Source organism: Brachyhypopomus gauderio, chromosome 7 (genome assembly GCF_052324685.1).
Source record: "Brachyhypopomus gauderio isolate BG-103 chromosome 7, BGAUD_0.2, whole genome shotgun sequence".
NCBI lineage: Eukaryota > Metazoa > Chordata > Actinopteri > Gymnotiformes > Hypopomidae > Brachyhypopomus > Brachyhypopomus gauderio.
In genome coordinates, this window is record NC_135217.1 from 15435094 (window position 1) to 15460752 (window position 25659).

Genomic DNA, 25659 nt, shown 5'->3' on the forward strand with positions numbered 1-25659 from the left:
GACATTAGTGAGGTCATGGCTCATGGGTGATTAAATGAATGGTCAGTGTGCGAAGACCTGGGCATAAAATCTCACCAACACGATAACTGCACAAACCGTCCACAGTAGCACACCAGTGATCCGCAGCTGTAGAAGCCCTGGTACATTATGTAAGCAGTAATTAAAATAACTATAAAATACCTGCTGACACTTTAACTAATGTAGTTCCAATTTTGTAAAAGTATTTAGAGTACTCAATAGGTGCATGTATCCAGGTTGAAATCACACTTTGCTATTGTTATATGACATTAATGTGGTTATTATTTAAAACCACACATGTCATGTATGCAGTCACACCACGTGTATTCAAGAAATACAAAAAAACGTTGGTCTAAGGTGCCTTCCGGCAGCATACATTATCTCCCAGATATATTTTACAACACATGCAGAAGCAGTCATCAAATTTCAAAAGTCCAGCAAGAGATTCGGAGTCCCTTCACAACCTTAAGTATTCAAAGAAATAAAAATGCCCCCTGCCCCATTACGTCTCTTTGTGTGTGTGTTGTGTTGGCGATGTGTGTCGATCGCTGACGGGGGGTGGTTGCTTGTGTCAAACCCTAGCCGTCAGATTGGCTACCATGTATGTCAATCAAAATACAAGTCAGTGCAGATGGACGATAGCCTGTCTTTCATCCACTACTTTTTAATGTCATGCAAACTACCCACTCTTCCTTCGCGACTGACGTAATGGGCACCCCTGCTATACATGGTTAGTGAACTGTGACTGATGTATTTCCAAGCTGCATCCTATTAATCCATTTTATTGTAATAAAAGACTCCTTGTTCCCCTCAGAATGGCAGTCCATCATAAAGAAACAAAGTGGCCCAGAAAACGCTGCACTGAATTTATATGCAACAGTGCCCCCAGCTGTCTAAACAGGATATCTACAGTTACCAGACAGCAAAGGAAATTAAATGAGAATGAATAAGCCTGATGGGAGAAGCATGCCAAATGAAAGCCTGAAGGAGAAAAGCAAACATGGTAGAACTTACCAGACTGGAAGTGAGGGAGGGCGCAGACTTGCCGAGGCTCTGGGATTGCATGCGCACAAGGTTGGAGCCGTCAGACCCTGGCCCTGGCCACGCCTGCTGGGCAGAGATGTATGGCAGCAGGTACTTCCCTGGGAGGCAAAGATGAGTACACACCGATATTATGTACCATTGCACAGAGGTGCGTTAGTGAGGGTGGGACTTCTATAGCACAGTCTGGTAAAAGCTCACAACAGATTTGTTTTAGTTTGAAGGTTAGGGGGCTTTTGGTTAACATGAGCCTAAAGGTGTAAAGTAGAGCTGGGCGATACGAGAAAAAAATCTTATCACAATAACTTTTTTCATATCAGTCGATATCGATATATATCACGATACAAATCAAATCACCTGGCTAAAACCTGCAGATTGTTATTCACAAGAGTTGTTATTCAGAGGTGGGACCAAGTCAGTGTTTTGCAAGTCTCAAGTAAGTCCAAGTCTTTATCCTCAAGTCCCGAGTCAAGTCTCAAGCAAAGACAGTCAACTCAAGTCAAGTCTCGAGTCAAGACAGGCAACCGTCAAGTCAAGTCCCAAGTCTGAAACTTGGAATTTCAAGTCCTTTCGAGTCTTTTTTTTTACAGGCACCAGCGCTTTACGAATGCTACGCTGATGCATTTCTTTACTCGTTTTGTTGGTGTCCGCCAGCCAAAAGATGACAGATCATTTATATTTTATCTTCTCTTAATTACATAAATGTACTTAAACAAGAATGTTTCGTTACATCATTTTACACGAAAATAGCAAGCTTCATCGTAAGCAAGATGCTGTCATTACGAATGGTTATTCTAAACATTTGGATAAAATGTTTAAATATAGACTAAATAAAAGGTTAGGGTTATTTTTTCATTGTTTTCTGTTATTGTGGGGTCACAGTGTACTATTATTACCTGGAGATTCAGTGGGGTCACATATTCTGATGGCTGCCGTCAGAATTGGTGACCCCAGTTAAAAAGGCTCACATGTACATCCCATTCATGATTTCTTTGTTGGCTGCAATGGTGAGGGGATGGTAAATCTTGTTTAAGTACATTTATGTAATTAAGAGACGATAAAATGTAAATATAAACATCTGTCATATTTTGTCTCGTGGACACCAACAAAACGAGTAAAGAAAGTGCATCAGCGTAGTTTACGTAGCATTCGTAAAGCGTTTGTGCCTCTGAACAGAAACTGTGAAATAGCGCCCCCCTGTGGTCACAAAACTCGACGGTCACAGAATCTTGTGTAACACCGGTCTGCGTCAGAAGGACGGAAATGAAATTAATGGGGCGCACTTTATAAATATTAATATGCGTTTTAAAATTTAGATTTGGGGTAAAAAAAATCAAGTCTTTGCAAGTAAACAGGTTCAAGTCCAATTCAAGTCCCAAGTTATTGGTGTAAAAGTCCAAGTCAAGTCTCTGAATATTTTTTCAAGTCAAGTCAAAAGTCTTAATATTAATGACTCGAGTCTGACTCGAGTCCAAGTCATGTGACTCGAGTCCCCACCTCTGCAGTGTAAAGGTTTTGATATCGTCTTCAGACATAGATCATATGTCATATGTCATTTGTTCAGTCCGCAGTGTGTTAACAGATTCACAACACATGGGTGACAAGAAAGAGTTCCAAAGTTTAATAAGAAGAAAGAGAAAGAAAAGTTGTAACTGAGGGGCAGAAAAACAGATAAGGTAATGAACAAAATGTCCTATTGCTCTGATTGAGCGTCATAGACAGTGAATCCTAAATCCCCTTACATACAGTCTCTCATTACGTTGAATGGCGCTACAGATTATATTAGAGATTTCCGTTGTTTCTATTCATAAATAAGGCATAATCTTTAATTGTTCATGATAGCAAAACAAAACTAGGGTGCTCAATGAAGTTATAATCACTGTAACTCACAGGTCTGAAATGTCTGGTTAACGTCTTATTTTATTTTGGGGACTTATCTGGATGTGTAGGCTATTCCATATATACCTCATGTCTCTATGTTCAACAAGGATTATTTTAATAATATAATGAAGCGGGTTCGGGAAACGAGGCAGAAACTGCTTAATTCAGAAAATCCTGAGGAGGGAAACTTTATTTTCTATGCAACTCAAACAATAGCACTGTTTTCTCCCCCTCCCCTGGCGCGCGCAGGCGCCGCTCCCCCAGTGTCACCCAGGGCTAAAACTCCCTGAGTGGCCAAGTGCCTGTCTGTTAGGGAATTCGCTGCGAGGAGTAGTAGTCGCTACAATAACCCTTTTTATATTAATCTTTTTATTGGAGGGTTTAATTTTAAACCGAATATCATCTGTAATGACTATGTGCGCGCAAACGAGGGGAGTCTGATTCTGCTGAGGAATTGGTATTCAACACAACTGGACTGAATTTCTAAAGCTCTTTAAATGTAGCTAGATAGATAACTAGATATTTAGATGAAAGCTAAGGCTTAAACCTTTTAAGGCTTAAATACATGAATAAAGGTCTTTAAATGTAGCTAGCTATGTATTTACATGAAAACTAAGGCATACACTTTTTCAGGCCTAATTACCTAGCAATCTACATTTAAAGCACTTTACTAATTGAGTCCCGTTCTATGTAATGAGATACTGTACAACACAACTCTTGTTTCTAGTTAAAACCTATAGTATTATTCCCTTCATCTTAACAGGTTATGTTTAGTCTATTTTGTTGAATCATTCTGAGACATATTGCATCATTTATCTTACCTGCGATAAAATCGTCACTTTATATCACGGGTAAGCTAAATGCTCTTTAAATGGCTAGGGCTAGGGCTGCCCACCGCTCTGTGCACGTGTGTGTGTGTTCTAACTGCACAGATGGGTAAAAAGCGGAGGACAAATTTCGATTGCGGTGAAAAATCATAATTGACAAAATATGGCACATTTACATTTTACTTAAGTAGTTCAACGTAATGAGAAAGTGTATAAAACAACTGTTGTTTATGGCTAAAAACCTAGAGTACCTGCGCAAAAGAATTCATTCAGAAAAACATCCATTGTATTGTAGCTGTATTGGTGGCGTTTCTGAATTTTATGGAAAAGATTCCAAGCCAAATCGAAATGTAATCGCTACTAGGCAAAAATGGAAATGCAATCCACAAAATGCATTGCTTTTCCATACAAACATGCAGAATACGCGCCACAATGAAATGCAAAAGCACTATTACATTACGTTTCAATGCACTTTATCTCTTTATTGAAAAACAATACACAAGAATTACCATTCAAAACCAAAACGCTGAATTTGTGCCAGAATTGAATATAATACAGCTCGAAATGTAATCACGGCACCGAGGTATTGCTTTTCACCATACGGTATTTCTGACATAAATGTCTCCTTTAAATGTAATGATCACGAGATTGATTTAAACACTGATGTGATGAAAACATGCCACAATGAAAAGTAAAAGCTCCAGTGTGTGTGGATTTGTATTTAAAGAAACGCTAAATTCGTGCCAGAAGCCACCTTGAAATGCAATCGACTGAACGTCATTGTATTCCACTGTGTGTCTCTGCGAAGCTGTAATCGTGCCAGAATGAAATCTAATCACTGTCCAATAGGAACGCTCGCCTGAATTTGGGGCAGGGCTTAGACTCCAGTCAGAAGCAATCGCTCATAGTTGGACTTGAAAGCAGCAGAAATGTCTTTTCACGACAGAATAAAAGAGGAAATAAACAGTCTAATTGGATAAATTGAGGCTGGTGCAGTTACAGACGACTACGTGCTTAACTTAATTAAGCTGAAGGTGCTGGACAATATTGAAAATGGACCTTGAAAGTGTCGTACATGTGCTTGAATTCCACCTTGTAAAGGTGGATGAACCCTGCAAACAGAGCTGAAGAGCGGAACGCGACCTCGACCCGCCACAGCGGAGCCCCCGCGATTGCTACCCGTATTTTCCAGATTATAAACCGCTACTTATTCCCTCACGCTTTGAACCATGCGACTTATAATGAGGTGTGGGTTTTCTGCAGATGTTTCTTCACCCATCAGGGGTGGAACAGAAAGTTAATCAGGTGGTAGAACAAAGTTGTAAATCAAAGAAGAAAGTGCTCATTTTCATTTAACACATGCAAGCAGCAGGCACGACAGAGAATTTTTTTCAAACGAACGTGTTGTGCCAAATTCAGAGTCCCCTCGTTTGCACACGCATAAAAACGCTACAGATGATATTCCGGAGTTACAGTGATTTTAACTTAGTTCATTGAGCACTCTAGTTTTGTTCTAACTAGATATTTAGACATAATACTGCTGTAATACTGCAAAGTCGTGGTCAGAGGTGAACTTCGTATAGCCAGTGTGTATTTTATTTAAAATAATTAACACCCTTGAGCAGTGGCGTGCACAGACATCAGGTGGTGCTAAAGCACCACCAACTCTGCCCTTTATCAACGAAAGTGCCCTTTTGCAACTTCGTTTTTTAATAATAATAATGATTATTATTATTATCATCATTTTACTGAAAACTTGAGCAATTAAAACAATGCCCTGAAATGAGCCACCACCTCGCACACACCCGACCTCTCTCTTCCTTTAACACCAGATGCGCTGCAGCAGCAGTTCAGTTCAGCGAGTGGAAGGAAGCGTCTTCAGCACAGCACACACGGTCACAGATAGACTTCTTCTCCCGTGCTCCATCAGCCAGGTCACATACACATCAAGTCAAATCGTACCGTTTGCCCTCTAACTGCGTTCACACCGAAAGCGACGAGAGCGACACGGCGACCGGAAGTCATTCATTTTCAATGAGAGTAAGCGACACACAGCGACGCGACGCGAAGTGAGCGAATCGAGCGACGCGAACAAGTTCAGCTCGGCTCAACTTTATGCAAATGAGCAGTGACGCGCGGCAGCGACTACCAATCAGAAAGTATGTTTGCACCCTCCTCCAAAACCGCACTTCTGACTTTGGTTCCTACTGATTGTTTGTTCCGATTGCAAAATGGAGGAGAGATTGATAGTGGCTGTCTCTGGATGTCCCGCACTTTACGATGTGTCCCTGTTTATTTACAGTACAAAATGTTTATTTTTGGAGGGAATACTGTTCATTTGTTAAAAAAACATCTGCAATAAATTAGCATATACCCTATTATTGGTTATGATTTTTTTAAAATTCCTGTTTGATCTTTGGGTCTGGGATAAAAAGTAAAAAAATTACATAAACATTTTAGGTTTATATACTATATGTGTTTTATACACACACTATGTTTTATACACGCACTCCTTTATAACCGTGTGTCTTGTCATCAATAGATTAAAATAAATAAATACTGCGTCCTGCTTTAAAAACGTGATTTGTATATCTGTCACATGCTGCATGTCGGCGTGATGTTGGACACGCCTCCACGCGACGCGATGCTGGCGACTCGGCAACGGAGAGCGATTTTATTGCTTTCGGTGTGAACGCACAGTAAGCCCAACGTGAAACCATTTTCTTGTGCAGTAAAATGTCTCATACAGCACCAAACTACTAAGCATTTGTAGCCGACTGGTCACCTGATAAACTAATCGCTTTAGCCCAAATCAATGATAGATAACGTGAGGACGACCACATACAAATAATTAAGGTAGAGTTTGCAAATCTATGTGTTAAGCTGAACGTTTTCTGTTGTATAGGTTTTGTTAGGTAACATAAATTAACACATTCGTTTGTGAAAGAAGAAACGGGAAGTTCCCCATTACCTGTGAAAAATGCCCATATGCATTCGTGTAATGAAAACACTCAGTAGCCTATAACTCCTCGTACTTTTTGGTCTTTTTACTGTCTTAATTGTAGGCCTATATTATGGATTGACTAATTGCAAAATATATGCAACAGGCCTGCAGACAGTGGAGGGTAAACAGAAGTTAACTGCAGGACTTAAAAATGACTGTATATATTGGATATGGATTTTATCAGTTGGTGGTGTGACTTTTTTTCCATTGAAAACTCACGTTTAGAGAATGTTACAAATAAAAGTCAAATTTCATTCAACATGTGCTTGTAATATTTTAAATAATGAAGTGTTCCACATGCGCTAAAAAGTGCACGTGGAAATGGTTCAGAAGTTTTGAGGTTTGCCTGGCAGGACCTTACAGGCATACAGCAGGCCTCTGAGCTTGCCCCTCTGAACCATTTCACCTGTGAGCTTTTCTCAATATGCCATGTTTTCTGTTGGATTTGAGGCATAAAATGATGCTGGGCCAGGCCAAAGTCAGGTGTCTCATACATATAGGAACTAGTTATGTATGATGCAATTGAGGTTTGCCTGGCCCAAGACCTTACAGGCATCCAGCATACCTCTGAGCTTGCCCCTCTGAACCATTTCACCTGTGCGCTTTACTCAATATGCCATGTTTCCTGTTAGATTTGAGGCATAAAATGATGTCGGGCCAGGCCAAAATGAGGTTTCTCTTAGGGCGTACTCACACTAGGCTCTGTGATCCGGGCCCGGGCATGGTTCCCTGCTGAAGCACGGTTCGTTTGGCTAGTGTGAGCGCTCCAACCGTGCCCGGATCAGTTAACCGTGCTCGGGCCCGCTTGAAGAGGGGCCCGCTTGGTGCCTCGTCTGATTGATGTCATGTTTGAGTTCCAGCGAAATGAACCAGTGATGCGACGCTCACGTTAAACAGTCGTAGCGATTAGCAGACAATCGTTGTGTTAAATTAACGATAAATCTGTGCTTGCACCGTGTTTCTGCACTCCCAAAACGACTCCAAAAACACAGTAAAAAGAGAATCGTGAACTCCATAGTTTTGTGCGAGCGCGCTTTTTTTCCAAATAAAGTGCCGTTGTGATGACGTAAGCGTACTCGGGCCGGGTTGATAAAGCCAGTGTGAGTGCAGGCCAGAGGGGGAGTGGGGAGGGGGGATAGCACGGAACGAGCAAACCGTGCCTAGTGTGGGTACGCCCTTACAGATAGTAACCGTTTACGTATGATGCATGTGTTGCTTGTCTGGCCCAACGCATTATAGGCATACAGCAGGCCTCTGAACGTGCCCCTCTGAATCATTTCAGTGCGCTTTCTGTGCGCTTACCTACTCAATATGCTGTGTTTCCAGATATATTTGAGGTATAAAATGATGTTGGATCAGGTTAAAATCAGGCTAAAATCCTCTTTTAAGGCGTGACCTGTTCTTTATGATGCATTTGTTATTTCTCTGGTCCACCATCAATAAGGACTTCAATAAGCTTCTGAACCTGCCCATTTAAATCCGTTCACTTATATGCCCACTGCTCAATATGCCATGTTGTGTGCTGGTATTTCTTCTTCCAATTAATTTGTGTTCTAGATTAGCATTTCTGTGTTTAGTTTTCAAATCTATAAGAATATGTTTCCTTACGTTAGAAATGCTGACGAATTCAATCATGTACAAATCGCATACAATTTTACATAAGGAATGCTTTCATTATATTTTTATTTTTTTTCTACATTCACAAAATCAGTATGGGAAACAATAACCTCTTAAATGTATGCTCCTATGCTCGTTTGTTTAATCTCTCTATCGCTCTCTCACGCTGTACGCACGAGAACATTGTTCGTTTTTTTTTATACTGTATTTATGCGTAAAAATTAAAGCGTATCTAAATCTAGGGTCACGCTTAACAACGAAAGCTGCTTTACGACTGACATTTTAGTCTCTAAACCCATCGTTAAGCGGGGACTCATTGTACATTTAACTGAACTGATCAGTTTCTGGACGGTGCCTGACAGTTCAGAGTTCAGCCTGTAAGGTCTTTCGGCCGGTGTTGTGTTGAATTCGTTTATCCGCGCATAAAGACGCTACAGATTATATTGTTGATTTATGTTTCTATGCATAAATAAGAGCTAGACTTTTATTATCCATCACAGCAAATGGCACAGAATTATCTATGTCCAAAGCCACACTGGCTCAAGCGTGTTATTTTAAATAAAATACACTTTGTCCTACCACCTGATTAACTTTCTGTTCCACCCCTGACGGGTGAAGAAACATCTGCAGAAAAGCCACACCTCATTATAAGTCGCATGGTTCAAAGCGTGAGGGAATAAGTAGCAGTTTATAATCTGGAAAATACGGGTAGCAATCGCGGGGGCTCCGCTGTGGCGGGTCGAGGTCGCGTTCCGCTCTTCAGCTCTGTTTGCAGGGTTCATCCACCTTTACAAGGTGGAATTCAAGCACATGTACGACACTTTCAAGGTCCATTTTCAATATTGTCCAGCACCTTCAGCTTAATTAAGTTAAGTACGTAGTCGTCTGTAACTGCACCAGCCTCAATTTGTCCAATTAGACTGTTTATTTCCTCTTTTATTCTGTCGTGAAAAGACATTTCTGCTGCTTTCAAGTCCAACTATGAGCGATTGCTTCTGACTGGAGTCTAAGCCCTGCCCCAAATTCAGGCAAGCGTTCCTATTGGACAGTGATTAGATTTCATTTTGGCACGATTACAGCTTCGCAGAGACACACAGTGGAATACAATGACGTTCAGTCGATTGCATTTCAAGGTGGCTTCTGGCACGAATTCAGCGTTTCTTTAAATACAAATCCACACACACTGGAGCTTTTACTTTTCATTGTGGCATGTTTTCATCACATCAGTGTTTAAATCAAATCAATCTCGTGATCATTACATTTAAAGGAGACATTTATGTCAGAAATGAAAAGCAATACCTCAGTGCCATGATTACATTTCGAGCTGTATTATATTCAATTCTGGCACAAATTCAGCGTTTTGGTTTTGAATGGTAATTCTTGTGTATTGTTTTTCAATAAAGAGATAAAGTGCATTGAAACGTAATGTAATAGTGCTTTTGCATTTCATTGTGGCACGTATTCTGCATGTTTGTATGGAAAAGCAATGCATTTTGTGGATTGCATTTACATTTTTGCCTAGTAGCGATTACATTTCGATTTGGCATGGAATCTTTTCCATAGAATTTGTAGCGCGTTTCCGAAATGTAGTGCATATTTGCAGCGCGTTGATCATGCAGCCTCATCAACAACTTTTAAGTAACTAAGTCTAAGTAACTAAAACTTCAGTATTAGAGTAGAGTTCAGTATTCATAGATAATTGATCCGTTGTAGTACGATCACTTTTTTTTCTCCCTGTATGCTGTCGCACTTACGGCTCTTAAACCAAGAATATGACAAACATTTGCTAGGATACCATAATCGGACACATAATTTTGTATGCTATATTCAGAGGTGGAAAGAGTACTGAAAAATTGTAATTGAGTAAAAGTATCATTACTTTGCCTAAAATCTACTCAGAGTAAAAGTAAAATTACCCATCTCAAAATTTACTCGAGTAAAAGTATAAAATTACTTCATTTAAAATGTAATTTGAGTAAAAGTTGCTTAGTTACTTTCAGTTATTTAATGCATGGATGAATCATGAACCAAATTCAGCACAAGTTGTTTTAATCGATTTCAAAGTGTATTTAAGTGCACATCCACACTTGCAAAAAGATCAGCTGGGCTCAGGAACATACTTCCTCACAGCACAAGGACAATCACAACCTGTACCATAAAGTGCAAACAATTTTCAGTCCTATTGTCCAACGGACAACACTATGATAAGAATAAAGAAATTTTAATTACAAATTATTCAAAAAACAAAATGCACACAAAATTAAGTGCCCACAAGATCAAACTAAAATGCAACAGGATTCCACTACTCACAATAAAATGCCCACAGGACCCCACATCAAAAATTTTAAAATGCTCATAGGATCCCACAATTTAAAAGTAAGTGCTCACAGGATCCAACTATTCAAAATACAGTGCCCACCAGATCCCACTATTCACAATAAAATGCCCACAGGTTGCCACAACTCAATATAAAATGCCCACAGGATGTCACATCTCAAAATAAAACCAAATGTGCACAGGATTCCACTATTTAAAACACTCAAAGGATCCAACTATTCAAAATACAGTGCCCATAGGATTCCACTTTTCACAATAAAATGTCCACAGGATCCCAAAGAACCTGATAGATAGAAGATTTAAAGATAGAACAATCTCATCCTTTTGGAAAAAATGTGCACCAGATTACGACCTGATTATGAGACAATGGAAAGGGTGCGCGCAAGGCAAGGCCATACAATTGGCCTTCAGAAGTTTAAATTTCTGCCCGCATTTAATTTTTCACCATCAATATTTTTTTACTCAGTAATGTGAGGGCGTTCAAATGTAGTGAAGTAAAACTACTTGGGTCAAAATGTAATCAAGTAAAAGTAAAAATTACATATTTCAAAAACTACTCAGAAAATTACAAATTACTCATAAAAAGTACTCAATTACAGTAATGTGAGTAAATGTAATTAGTTACTTTCCACCCCTGGCTATAATACTAGAAATGGGAATAATCACCAACCTCTATCGCGAGTGAACGTAGCGCGCGAGTCTGCACACCGCGCGCGACTGCTCGAACCGCTTGTCCGAAATGATGTGGTAATATAAAGAAACACCCCTCAAAAGCAGGGGAAGGAACATTTACCTGATGAAGTTAAATGTTGCTTTGTGTTTCAGTGTGTTTCAGGTTTGAAAAGTGCTGGAATTTACGTTAAAGTGCTTGAAAATGCTTGAAACAAATAGCTGTCTGACTGAACGGTTCTCTTGTATTATGTTAACAAATACGAGCCTCTTGTAATTCCAGGACGAAACATGAGTAAACGTGAAGACGTTAAGATTGGGCGTTTTGAAAATAAACCACCATTAAATAATGTGATAAAAAAGTGAATTATTTTGAGTATATGTATAAATATTTAAATAAAGTTTAACGGGCTGGGAAATCTTGAGAGAGACGTACAAATTCTTTAATTCCACCTTGTAAAGGTGCACGAACCCTGCAAACACGACTTTGTTCATTGCGCTGCGGCGCGCGTTAAGTTACAAAATTCGAGGTGCACAACCTCACAAAATCGACAGTGTGCGAGGCCACCACGATTACGTCAAGTATATAAACCAGGCTTTAGCGCCCTTCGTTGAAATGTTCCGAAAGCACCGCTTGCAAACTGGCTTGTTCATGTCCTTCGGTTTTCCAAGTATTTCCACACAACACTTCTGCTGCTTTCCTTGCTTATTAAGATGGGCTGCGAACACACTGCGTTTGCTTTAGCTGCCATTTTAGCATTACAAACTGTTCACAACATTTAATGGTGGTTTCTTTTCAAAACACCCAATCTTAACGTCTTCACATTCTCTCATGTTTCGTCCTGGAATTACAAGAGGCTCGTCATACAAGAGAATTGTTCAGTCAGATAGCTATTTGTTGTGAAACGAAGTAGTTACAATTTCAAGCATTTTCAAGTACTTTAACCTAAATTCCAGCACTTTTCAAACCTGAAATACAAAGCAACATTGAAATTCGTCATAAATGTTCCTTCCCCTGTTTTTGAGGGGTGTTTCTTTATACTAACACATATGTTTCGGAGAACACTGCACGCGGAAAGTACGCGGAAAAGTATAAACGCTTCCACACTTCCTCCACTTCCTCCACTTCCTTCCAAAGTACAAATCTCAAGCAGCTCCTCAATGATATTTAACTCTTTGTCCACAAAGCGAACACACATTGGCATCAGCTCTACATTATGGGATGTGACCTCATCAGCTAGGACTGTGTACATCTGAGCATGCCTGACCTCTTCCACGATCTTGACCTGAATCATCTGCTACCCTATTACATCAATCATTTCATCTTGACTTTGAGGTGATAGATATGTGGCATTTTTTAGCTTTGGATTTTTCCAAATGCAGCTTCAGCTTTTTATTGTGATTTGAAAGCAGTTTCAATAGGGCCAAGAAATTCCCAGGATTGCTCAGCTGATCCTCTCAGTGCAATGCATTGTCGGCCACAATAGAGAACAGCCTCTGCAACACACTTGAGAATGTGCCTGTTCTCTTTGATGTTGGCCTCCTTTGCACTGTCCATACGAACTGATATCCGGATATTGGGGTTTTCATGTGACTGTAGAAACAGTTTTGCTCTTTCAAATGCCACTAAATGGTTTGCTTTCGATTGGTGGCTTCCAATTATCTTTGTTTTTTTATGCCATTTACTGAAGGGTGCATTTATCAATGAAGTTGACTGTTTCCTCTCTGTGGCATTGAGAAAGAGAGCACAACATATGCAGAAAGCGCTATCAAGTTTCATGCTGTAAATCAGCCACCATCCATGTTCCTCAAACCAATCATACCGGAATGCCCTGTTGCACCCACCAATGAATGTAGTTGGAAAAATGAAATTTTTCGAAGGTCTGACGTGGTTTTTCAGCAAATTGTACTTTTGGTCATCAGACATCTGACACACAGCCTGCTATTTCCTCAATAGATTTAGTTGCATCTATGAAAAATCCAAGGTCACTGTCAAGTACAGAGCTTGGCTGGGCTACCTCACATTCTGCTGCCTGTTTCACTCTCACATCCTCAGCCACTTCAGTAGCTGCTGCATCTCTCTGGTCTTCCACTGCACTGTTACCTGCCAAGGCTGTTTCACTGCTACTAGTTGTTGATAGCTTACCCTCCAAATGCTGACACACTGAATAAATACAGCAAAATAATACATTTTAAAACATTTCCATATTTAACCCCTTTTTTACACATCTATACTATATTTTATTTACTATGGCCTTAGGGGCAACAGGCATGTTGAGAGTAAAATACACCCTAGCTTGATCATCAACATTGCAAAGTGTGTGACAATGTTATTGTCACTTAACCTACATTTCTTAAAAATAAACTAAAATCCAGACTTTGGAGTTATCTGAATAATAACACTAATAATCCGGTGTTACATGTACAATATACTATTGGGCTAAGCCGAGCCCGGCATTGTTAACGCAGGGGAGTTGTAAAGAAATAAAAGCCCTGCCTGCACTCAGCAGCTTACCAATTTTGGGCCTTTTTTTGAACAAGTCACCAATGTTTTGGGACAACGTTGCCGCCGATTTCTTCCGTTTTCGCTCCTTTTCTTTTTTATCCATTTTCTCAAGTAACTTAATCCCCTGATTCTTATTCTTTCCACTAGCTAACAACAGAAATGGGGGAATTACCACCACCTACTGGATTGGTGTAAAACAGTCAAAATGTGTAAAGAGAAACATTAACGATTTTTCTTACTCCTCACTTCTGAGTCTACTTTTCTTTTTTATTAGTCTGGATGTGATATTGTAAATTACGATTTGATGTATATTCACCGGAGATTAACAATTCATTAATTGAATAGCCTACCTATCTTGAGAGGCATGTGTGTACGGGGGGGGGGGGGGGGTGTCAAATTAACCCTTCGATCCCCCCTGGCTACGGGCCTGGTATTGTAGGCTCCGACTGCAGTGTTACTCCCCAGCTAAACCTCAGAGAAGAAAGATATGTGATGTGGTAAATATGTAACAGATTAATCAAAGGCCAAAGTAATCAGATAAGTCTTTAGTCGAGATTTAAACATTGTCCACATTAGAATCCCGAATAGAGGCAGGAAGATTATTCCACAGTTGTGGAGCTTTAAAAGAAAAAGCTCTTCCACCTGCTGTGATCTGTTTGATCCTAGGAATAGTTAATAATCCTGCATCCTGCGAACGAAGTGAACGTGCTGGGTTGTAGTGTTCAATAAGTTCACTAAGATACTCTGGGGGGGGGGGGGGGGGGGGGGGGGGGGGGTGTCAAATTAACCCTTCGATCCCCCCTGGCTACGGGCCTGGTATTGTAGGCTCCGACTGCAGTGTTACTCCCCAGCTAAACCTCAGAGAAGAAAGATATGTGATGTGGTAAATATGTAACAGATTAATCAAAGGCCAAAGTAATCAGATAAGTCTTTAGTCGAGATTTAAACATTGTCCACATTAGAATCCCGAATAGAGGCAGGAAGATTATTCCACAGTTGTGGAGCTTTAAAAGAAAAAGCTCTTCCACCTGCTGTGATCTGTTTGATCCTAGGAATAGTTAATAATCCTGCATCCTGCGAACGAAGTGAACGTGCTGGGTTGTAGTGTTCAATAAGTTCACTAAGATACTCTGGAGCCAAGCCATCACTTCACAGACAGTAACACAAGGAAAGCAAAAGACCTTAATACATTTGCTCCATACATCTCTGATGACTGAGTCCCCAATCAGCAGAGTTTTGGGCTGTGGCGGTGTTCCTTGTCTCCTTTCACCGTTAATGCCTTGGCGGCTAACATGGTTAGCATCTCGATGGCTAACATGGTTAGCACCCCGATGGCTAACCCTATTAGCATGCTTATTAGTTAACAGTCAATTGGCATGGACTGCAAGCTGGTGGTTGGGACGACTCTTAGCATGCTTGTTAGCATGCTGCTGGCTAACACGGTTGGCAGCCTGGTGGTTGGTCCGCAAATGGCCAGAGTTATTTGCATGCTGTTGCTTAGCAACCAGACTGGAGTTGGATCTCTGATGCTGATTGGGGTATGTTGTGGTGCTCAATTTCTGCTACTCCAGTTGAGGCGAGAGCTTCATATCTGTTATCTACAAGAATGTTCTGTTCTGGAGATGGCTGCTTGCCACCACTGCTGTGCTGGTTTCTGCTGCGTTCCTTCCCCCAAACAAGAGTCCAGCCTTTATCACTGTTGTTGTTAACCGGATTAGGAGCTTAGGCTTTGCCCCCAGTACATCCCAGCGACAATGCAGAGAGATGTCTCTTTGCCAGTCACCGGGACAGTTTTATCAGCAGTTTGCGTGGCAAGAATCGAGTCCAGATATTTTTCATCCTGCCTTATAGAGTGTAAGGTATGGATTCTTTCCTGAAGTTCAGCAACCCTCTGAGACAATTTGATACACTCAGAGCAAATAGATGACGTGGAAGCATGAGCCATAACTGAAACAATATCAAAAGCACTGGGCACACAAGGCTCAAACATCCAAATTAAGATTCCAAATATTTCAAAATTTGTTTAAATATTATGTTATTTAATTAAAGGTAATATGTTTGGGACTTTTCAGTACAATACACCATTGACAAACAGCCCTTCTACTTTGTCTAAATACCTCTTATTTGTTATTAACAGACTGGTGTGCAATTTATAATATTACGTGTAGCAGGTTCACATAAGTTGTATAAACCTACAGTTTAGATGTTTTCTGAAAAAAAAATAAATAAAAGGTTTTGCATTTTTACTGCAACTCATGCTATATGATTCATTCTAGTGTTGCACGGTATACCGATACTAGAGTAGTATCGCAATACTTCGTCATTAAAAACGGTACTATACCCAGTTTGCTTAGTATCGGTGCTATAGGACTAAGGAGTGCACATCACAGATGATCTCACATGGTCTACAAACACCACCGCCCTGGTCAAGAAAGCACAGACACGACTCCACTTCCTGCGGAGGATGAGAAGGGCCGACCTGCCCACATCCGCACTCACCACCTTCTACAGGGGTGCCATTGAAAGCATCCTGACCAGCAACCTCTCTGTCTGGCATGGCAGCTGTCTATCTGCAGACAAGAAGGCACTACAGAGGGTGGTGAGGACTGCAGAAAAGATCATCAGATCACCCTTAGCCAGCCATCAAGGATCTGTACACCTCACACTGCTTCAGGAGAGCAATGAACATCACCAAAGATCCAACACACCCAGCACACAAACTGTTTTCAATACTCCCATCAGGGAAACGCTACCGTAGCGTACGGTCCCGTACCACCAGACTGGGAAACAGCTTCTTTCCACAAGACATCAGACTCATCAACACACTGATGAGAACTACATAAACATTCCAAAGTTACTCAATCATTCCATTTCTTTCATCATACACCTTGCACTTTACCCTTGCACCTTACATATTACATCCAACTACTTGACCACTGACTGTCCTTTCTGCTGCTATGTGTATGTATGTATACCTACCTAATGTCTAGTATTTTAGCCCTTTTACTGCATACTGTGTGTGTGTGTGTGTGTGTGTCTAGCCTTTGTTTTTTTACTGCACACTGTGTGTGTGTATGTGTGTGTGTATGTGTGTGTGTGTGTGTGTGTGTATTACTATGTTAATATTCTGTAACAGTATGTTAATTTGCACTGCTTGTGTGTGTATGTGTAAGTGAGTTAGTGAGTGATTATCAATATGTGTTTGCTAAACTGCACATTGGAACTGGCCAAACGCAATTTCAAACTTCTGTGTTAACCTTGTTACATAGATTTTTGACAATAAAGTTCTCTTGACTCTCTTGACTTGAAGTGCGTTTTTTTTTTTTTAAGAGCAGTATTTCCAAAGAGTGCCACACAGGGGCAGTGTGCGCGTACAGCAGTGCAGCGCTTGCCTCCTCTCTGCAGAATAAGAAGAAACGGTGTACGATGGCTGATAATACAAGCAATATTGCGGACCGTCCTCAGCTTGTTGAAAAACTACACGCACGAAGCGAAATATGGAATTATTTGCATACATTTCAGACAGTCATGGCAACCCCGTGGACACATCAAAACCGGTCTGCAAACGGTGCTTTAAAGCTGTACCAACCAAAGGAGCCAATCGATTCTTTTTACATAAAATGCGCTTTCGTTTGACCCACCCAAGGTGCCGTAATGCACAGAACAGTTGGTAATGCTGAAATGGCAGCTAAAACAAACGCAGTGTGTTCGCAGCTCGTCTTAATTAAACAAGGAAAGCAGCAGAAGTGCTGTGTGGAAATACTTTGGATTCGAAGCAGATACAGATGGAAAACCGAAGGACATGAACAAGCCAGTTTTCAGGCGGTGCTTTCGGAACATTTCAACGAAGGGCGCTAAAGCCTGGTTTATACTTGACGGTCCGCACGGTGAAAATGATGTAATCGTGGTAGCCTCGTCGTGCACCTCTAGAATTTTGTAACTTAGCGCGCGCCGCAGCGCAATGAACAGTCAGGAATTAAAGCACTTGTACGTCACTTTCAAGGTCCATTTCAATATTTCCCAGCACGTTAAACTTTAGTTAAATATTTATACATATACTCGAAATTATTTGCTTTTTTATCACATTATTTAATGGTTGTTTATTTTCAAAACGCCCAATTTTAACGTCTTCACGTTCTCTCATGTTTCGTCCTGGGTTAACGTAATACAAGAGAACGGTTCAGTCAGACAGCTATTTGTTTCAAGCATTTTCAAGCACGCGGACAAGGTGTGCGGACTCGCGCGCTACGGTCACTTGCGAAAGTTTAAACCTAGCTTAACACAACGAATCTGGCCAAACACCTGAAGGCACGCATATTTGTACAAAACATTCCAAGAGGTTGGTGATTATTCCCATTTCTAGTATTATAGCATACAAAATGATGTGTCCGATTATGGTATCCTAGCAAATGTCATATTCTTGGTTTAAGAGCCGTAAGTGCGACAGCATACAGGTGTAACATTGTAATAAAGTTATAATTACACAAAATTCTCCTTTTAATTCAACCTTTATATGTGCTGGCCAGTTATCTTGGGAAGCCCCGCCCTTTCGCTCTGCCTTAAAGTCTCCTCCCCTCACTTTACCTCCTCCATTGTAATTCTGCATTGTATGAGGAGGTAGGTATTGTAAATTACTCCATATCATATCCATTATAATCCTTCAATTTAGTTAACACAGACACATCACTGGGCCCTTGAATAAATTATTGAATTCTTAATTAGCTGTTTTGTTACGTATTATTTTCTCATTGACTAATTTAAGTTTAGTTACAGTTCTATACAGATAGCTAACATTACACAGCGTGTCTGTCCGCTAAAGCAGCGGAGTGAGTTATTACTTTTATCCCTTTTTATATGAGGAGAGAGCAGAGAAGAGGCAGGAGCACCTATCCAGCATTAAAGGTTGGATTGTTCTTTTGCCAGGTATGCATGATTTTGTATGTAGACATGTATAATTCTGTAATGTGTGGGCTATGCTAAGGTAGCAGAGTGTAGCGGTCATATTGCTGTTGTATGTGTCTGTACAGTTCGTAATGAAGAGTCAATGTTTTATTGTTATAGTTGCATGTAGTTTAGTCCTGTTTATCCCCTCTGTGGTGCATTGTAATTCTGCATTGTATGAGGAGAGAGCAGAGAAGAGGCAGGAGCACCTATCCAGCATTAAAGGTTGGATTGTTCTTTTGCCAGAATTAAAGAATAACGAAACACAACGCAGACTGTTTGGTGATTGTGGTAGCACGACAGACATCCACCGGTTACACAGGGAGAAAAAAAGAGTGATCGTACTACAATGGATCAATCATCTATGAATACTGAACTCTAATACTGAAGTTTTAGTTACTTAAAGAGTTAAAGTTGTTTAAAGTATACTTAAAATACACTTTTTGCACTAGCCTTTTTTAACTTCTAAATGTGAATTCCAGAGTGCACTACTATTATTTATGTTAATTTATATTAATGTGCAATTATTTATTTTTCTGTTTTAATGTGGTAGGGACTACACCTTTTATTTATTTGACATTTGTGAAACAAAATACAATATTCATTTGTCTGTTTATAAAAAATAAATAAAAAGCCTTTACAGGGTATCTGCACATTTTTAAATCTCAAATTCAATGACTTTTAAGACCTTTTTAATACCTCTCACAAGAAAAAATAATACTTGACGGGGGGCGGGTGGCAAACGAGAATTGTTGACGTTGTTGAGGCGTATACTCCAACGCTAGGAATCTAGCACTAGGACCCTGGAGCGGTTATTTTCTGCATTAGCGCTAGATTCGGCAAAGTTCACATTGCGCCAGAACAACTGAACAACACACACTTATAATAATTTAATGCCTCCCCTCATAAAATTCCAGACATTTTAATACATTTTTAGGCCTTGAATATGGAAAACTAAATTTAAGACATTTTAAGACTTTTTAAGGACCCGCGGGTACCCTGCTTTAAAACGGAAATGAGCACAGTATCTGACTTTGGTATCGAAAATCGTATCAAATTTCAATACTTTTTAAAGTATCGTATCGAAGTTGTAATTCTTAGTATCGTGACAACACTAATTCATTCACTACTTTAGTGCTACCATTTGAAAACTGATCATGTGGGGCCATGCAAATCTGTATTACATGTAATATTTAGGTGGAGACATTTTTCTAACAGTGGAATAGGGTACTCAACCACTCAACTCTACTGCATTAATTCTTTTCGCAATCAATGCAGTTAACACAGTGGTTCCCAAACTTTTTCTGCCGTGCCCCCCTTTAGTAGATAAGAATATTTTTGCGCTGTCGATTCGCGAGGTCGTGCACCTCTCGAATTTTGTAACTTCTCGCGCGCCACGCCTCAGCGCAATGAACAAAGTCATGTTTGTAGGGTTCATACACCTATACAAGGTGGAATTAAAGCATTTGTACGTCACTTTCAAGGTCCATTTCAATATTTCCCAGTACGTTAAACTTAATTAAGTTAAATATTTATACATATACTCGAAATGTTTCGAAATAATTCGCTTTTAATAACATTATTTAATGGTTGTTTATTTTCAAAACGCCCAATCTTAACTTCTTCACGTTCTCTCATGTTTCCTCCTGGAATTACAAGAGGCTCGTATTTGTTAACGTAGTTACAATTTCAATCATTTTCAAGTACTTTAGCCTAAATTCCAGCAATTTTCAAACCTGAAACACAAAGCAACATTAAAATTCTTCAGGTAAATGTTTCTTCCCCTGTTTTTGATGGGTGTTTCTTTATACTACCACATATCGTTTCGGACAAAACTACAAAGAATGTGACGCGGCTAGTATAAACGCCTCCACCATTCGCGCAGATTCATAGATGTATATTTCTATCTATATAGATCTATGTATATATATATAGTGTGTGTGTATATATTTATTTATTTTGATGCCTGGTGTAGCGTCAGGTAAAAATGTTCTGTCACCGGTTTTGCAGGGGTTTTTTATTCTCCAATGCCACCTATCGCCACCTATCGTTTCGGAGAACACTGCAGTGAAGCTCGCGCAAGTATAAACGCCTCCACCGTTTGTGCAAGGTCGCACGAGGTGGGCGGAGTCACGCGCTACGGTCACTCGCGAAAGTATAACCAGGCTTTACTTCCAAGCTCCGCCCCCCCCTGCAATAGCCCCCCACTTTGGGAACCACTGGGTTAACATATCATGCATGGGGGGAAAAACATCAAATACTGTGAAACTGATATAATTTTGAAAAATACTGTGATATAGAATTTTGGTCATACCATCCAGCACTAACTCAAACCATTATGAAAGGTATCCAAAGGCATATGAACTCTATGCGCCATAATGTAACAGGCAAAAACCATTTGAAAATATCATAGCCTTTAATTTCTCTGCATTGAGAACTAACTTTAGCCCAGTCAAACGGGACTGAACAATGTCAATAGCAGATTGCAGAAGTTTAAAAGCTTGAGACTAATGAAGATGAACAATAATAAACCTAAAAAACCTCAGCATAAAGATGAGATTCAGCAGCAGGCAAGTTATCACATAGATTATTAACATAAATAGTAAACAACAAAAGCACAAGTAAGGAGCACTCCCTTTAAAACTGGAAGGAGGGAGGAGCTGAGCCCATCAGCTTGGACACATTGAGTTCTACCAGATAAATAATTGGAAAACTATTTCAGTCTGAGCAGATAATCCTATTTTGTAGAGTTGATTCATCAAAATGTTATGATCAACAGTGTCAATTGCTTTAGATAAATCAACAAATAAGGCTGCACAGTATTTTCGGCCACCTAAGGCACCTATGATGTTATTTACCACTTTAAGAGCAGCAGTTACTGTACTGTTACTGTACTGTGCCTTTTGCAAAAACCTGATTCAGGGGTGATAGTGGGAAAAATTCCTGAGCCTGAACTTTTTCTGAGCGGGCGGGGGGGGGGGGGGGGGTGTGGAGTGTTAGTGTACCATATTTATTAATAATTAATCTTTAAATTAATTAATAATAAATAAGTCAGGTAATCATTATAGTGAAATAAAAAACAAATTTCTATTAATATTCTGAGAAAATGCTGTAACCTAAAGATTTAGATTAGACACAATATGTTAAAAACAGGCATGATTAATTATTTATTCATTACTGTAGGGACTTGAACATTTTCAAAATTATTTAATAACATTTAAAATAGTTTTATTAGATGCAGCACAATATAACAAAAAAAGATGCCTTAATTGTCAAATTTGATCAAGCCAGTCCAAAGATATTCACATTTAAATCGGCCCTATTTTTTAATGCAATTAACCTAAAACGAAAGGAAATCTTGTGATCAAGAAATGTGCGCTAGTTTTAGCATGTGGCCATAGTTGCCAGGTTCGCGGTTTTCACGCCAAATTGGGCTTGTTTGAAAATCCAGCCGCGGGTAAAAATTCTGGGGTGACGGGGTGCGGTTTTTTGGGCTACTTTTGATTTGGGCCACCGCGGGAGTTACAAGTCAACATAAAGAATTGATCGCAATATAATACTTAATTTGTCTCCATTTTAAACACTTGCCACCCCCTCCCCCGTCAATAACTTTGGGCTTTGGGCTAGTTTAGGCTGCTGAAGGGCGGGTTTTACGCTGACTTTGTGCGGGATATTTTTGTAGGACCTGGCAACCCTGGCTAGTTTTAGCATGTGGCTAGTCCTTGCCCGCCGTTATCATGGTTCATCGGACCAACACGTTGTCTTGGGAGCCTTAAAAAACTACCTTAAACTGTACAGACTGGGATAAAACTAAAGGAAACAACTATTATTATTAAACTATTATTAATATCTTTTGAACAGTCCCACAATGTTTTTGAACGGTCCAAACGCGAAGTTAAAATTCAACCAGGCTCAAAAAGAAACAGGAGCGCGAAATACGAATTCTTCTAATGGGATGAGAGAAAGCGAACATTCAGTTATGTCATATTACGAAAACTCTGGGAAGAAACCTCCTACAAACCGATGAAAACGTAAAAAAAAATTTTTTTACAGCCCGCTTGCGATGACTGATTTCGCTTAGACAGCGGGACCTGAGAAAAATGGCCGCGGCTCAATCATTCAAAGAAATTATGCAAATAAAGTTTAAAAGAGTTACAAGTATTATGATTATAGTTAGTTTTTATATATAAAATTTTATAAATTTAATAAATATTTTGTGTTGGTTTATTATGACATACATTTTGTGCTTTTGTTCATGTATTACACCTTACGCCGTAAGGCGGCCAGGATGAACCAGATCGTCTGACCACCTGTACCGGCTCAAAAAGAGCACTCATATATTTCTGATAAAAATTTAACTTAATCAGAATAAAGATAAAATACTGAATTTATCTTGTATCTACCTCTGAAGCTCTTCCGATGTCTGAAATACAGGCGGTCCCCGGGTTACGACGTTGATCCGTCATAAATCGATTTTCTGTGTAAATCGGAACATACGTACATACTGTACGTAAATAACATACTATACGCAGTTATCCTATCCTAAAGCTAGCCTTTTGGCAAATACCTTTATCCATAGCTGCGTTTAACTAATCCTGACGCCGCGCACACCAAACACCAAGTTCCGTTTACGACGCAGAATCACGTAGGTCCAAACGAGGCTTTATACAGTAAATGGGAGATGTGTAGTAACCACGAAAAATCGTAACTTGGGAACCTCGTAAGGATCATAAGGATCATATTTCGGCCTCAAAACAGATAGCATGCGCGCACGTGTGGTTTATCATTATGATTTGATGAATTTTTCCCCCCCTCAAATTTTTTTTTTCTCGCGGACATGTCGGTACGCCGGAATTCCGGCGTGGCGCCTGAAAACTATCAGGCCTGCTGATTGGTTCCGTGAGAGCACGCCTGTTGAATCTAGAAATGTCTTCAGCTGTTCTACAACCATTTTTTCTAAAACTTTGTAAAGTACACATAGTTTAGAAATTGGTCTGTAGTTGTTGACTATGGATGGATCTCCACCTTTCAACAAAGAAGGCAGTCATGGCCTGGCGGTTAGGGAACTGGTCTTGTGACCGGAGGGTCGTGGGTTCAATTCCCATACCTAAGGCCATGACTGAGGTGCCCTTAAGCAAGGCACCTAACCTCAACTGCTCCCCGGGCGCCGGGCTAGGGCTGCCCACCGCTCTGGGCACGTGTGATCCACAGCCCCCTAGTAATCACTAGTGTGTGTGTGTGTTCTGACTGCACAGATGGGTTAAAAGTGGAGGACAAACTTTGATTGGGGTGTAAAAAAATAAATCACAATTGACAAAATATGGCACATTTACAAGAAAGAACATAAGCAGACTTCCATATATTGGAAATCATGATTTCATGAAATAATATGAAATAATAAATGATTTCAGTATAAATTAGGTTAAAATGTGACAAAGAGGTTCTGCGATGAAGTCTGCAGCTGATCTTAAAAAAAGGGCTTGAGTTTGTCAGGTCCAGCAGATTTACAAGGATCTAACAGTTTTAAAGACCTATGAACCTCAGATACATTGAAAGGAGACAAACTAAACTCTTGAGTTGAGTCTTTCAAGTGTACTTGAAAGAAATCATCCTGCAAATTTTATTTTTGTGGTGCCAATGATTCAAACAAAGGTCCGGAGGAAATGAAATGAAACTTTATTATTTCTCATTTGGATGCTGGAGTGACATTCATAGATAGCTGAAGACCAACTCCACTTAGCTCAGCTCTCTATCCTTTAAATAAACAGAAAGCAGTGACCATGGTTTTATCACCTTTATCCACCTCAATAGTGTGGTTCCCTGTACATATCAATCAGCAGCTGTTTGGTCTCTCAATATAAAGAACCAAACTGTCCCTGCCAACCAGGTCTTTCCGGTACACACCCTGTTATTATGGCCCTACCCAGCCAATAGGTGTTAAGAAAACACACTGTGTGGAATGACATACTTAGTCATGCATGTTGTACAGGTTGATAGCTTTTCACTACACTATGGTCACACCCTTCTGGTTCAAATGTTATGAATTTTATCTCAGGAGAATCAAATGGGAACTAGCACAGAAGCAACTCACACAGCTCAAAAACAGCCTCTCACCACTTTCAATTTAATGACAATGTTTTCCCAAAATAAAAATAACAGTTAATTAAAGAAAACAACACTTTGTCAATCCTAAGCCTTGTAAAGCACACAATTTTATGGTGAGTAGATTGTCTGTGCATTGTACAACCTGTTGACCTGCCCAGTTAAAAATAATTATGCGATGGAAACAGGATATAAGAGAGGAAAGCAATGACTCCTGCAGTGTGTGGAGTTTCCTTGCAGTCATTCATCACTGTTCTGAGGAAATGCCTACTTATCACCATACAGTAAGGCCCCACAATGGTTCCGCTCAATGCAAAACACTATACGCTCAAGCAATTACTTTTTCCTCACCTGAACTGCTGCGTCAGATTAAATCAAAGCACTACCCAAAAGGCCTAAATGCTTGAATGCTGAAGCTTAAATGAGTGCAGGTATGACCTCATCACCCAATAGCTTTCAGTTTCAGTTACCACTGATGTTAATTGGATGATTGTTACGACCACAATGTCATGGCTCTAGGTTTGGGGTGTGAGGTAGTAGCATGTGCGTAGTGGACAAGATGGAATTAAATTAAGAACGCGAAAACCAGACAGATACATACGAAAACTCTTTACTGCAGAGTGGTAATATAGCAGAAGAGCCTTGTCTACGCAGCAAAACACTGAACAGACACGTACGTACAAGAATACATGATTAACCATAAACCAACCAACCAA

General features: G+C 40.0%; 1 protein-coding gene across 3 annotated transcripts in view; it reads right to left on the reverse strand.

The window, feature by feature from the left end:
- mast4 (microtubule associated serine/threonine kinase family member 4) overlaps positions 1–25659 on the reverse strand; it is a 170165-nt gene that overhangs the window by 104156 nt on the left and 40350 nt on the right. For all 3 annotated transcript variants that reach the window (XM_077012052.1, XM_077012051.1, XM_077012050.1), the window contains exon 3: positions 1033–1160. In XM_077012052.1, coding sequence (XP_076868167.1) covers positions 1033–1160 — 128 coding nt within the window. The remainder of the gene's footprint in view (positions 1–1032; positions 1161–25659) is intronic.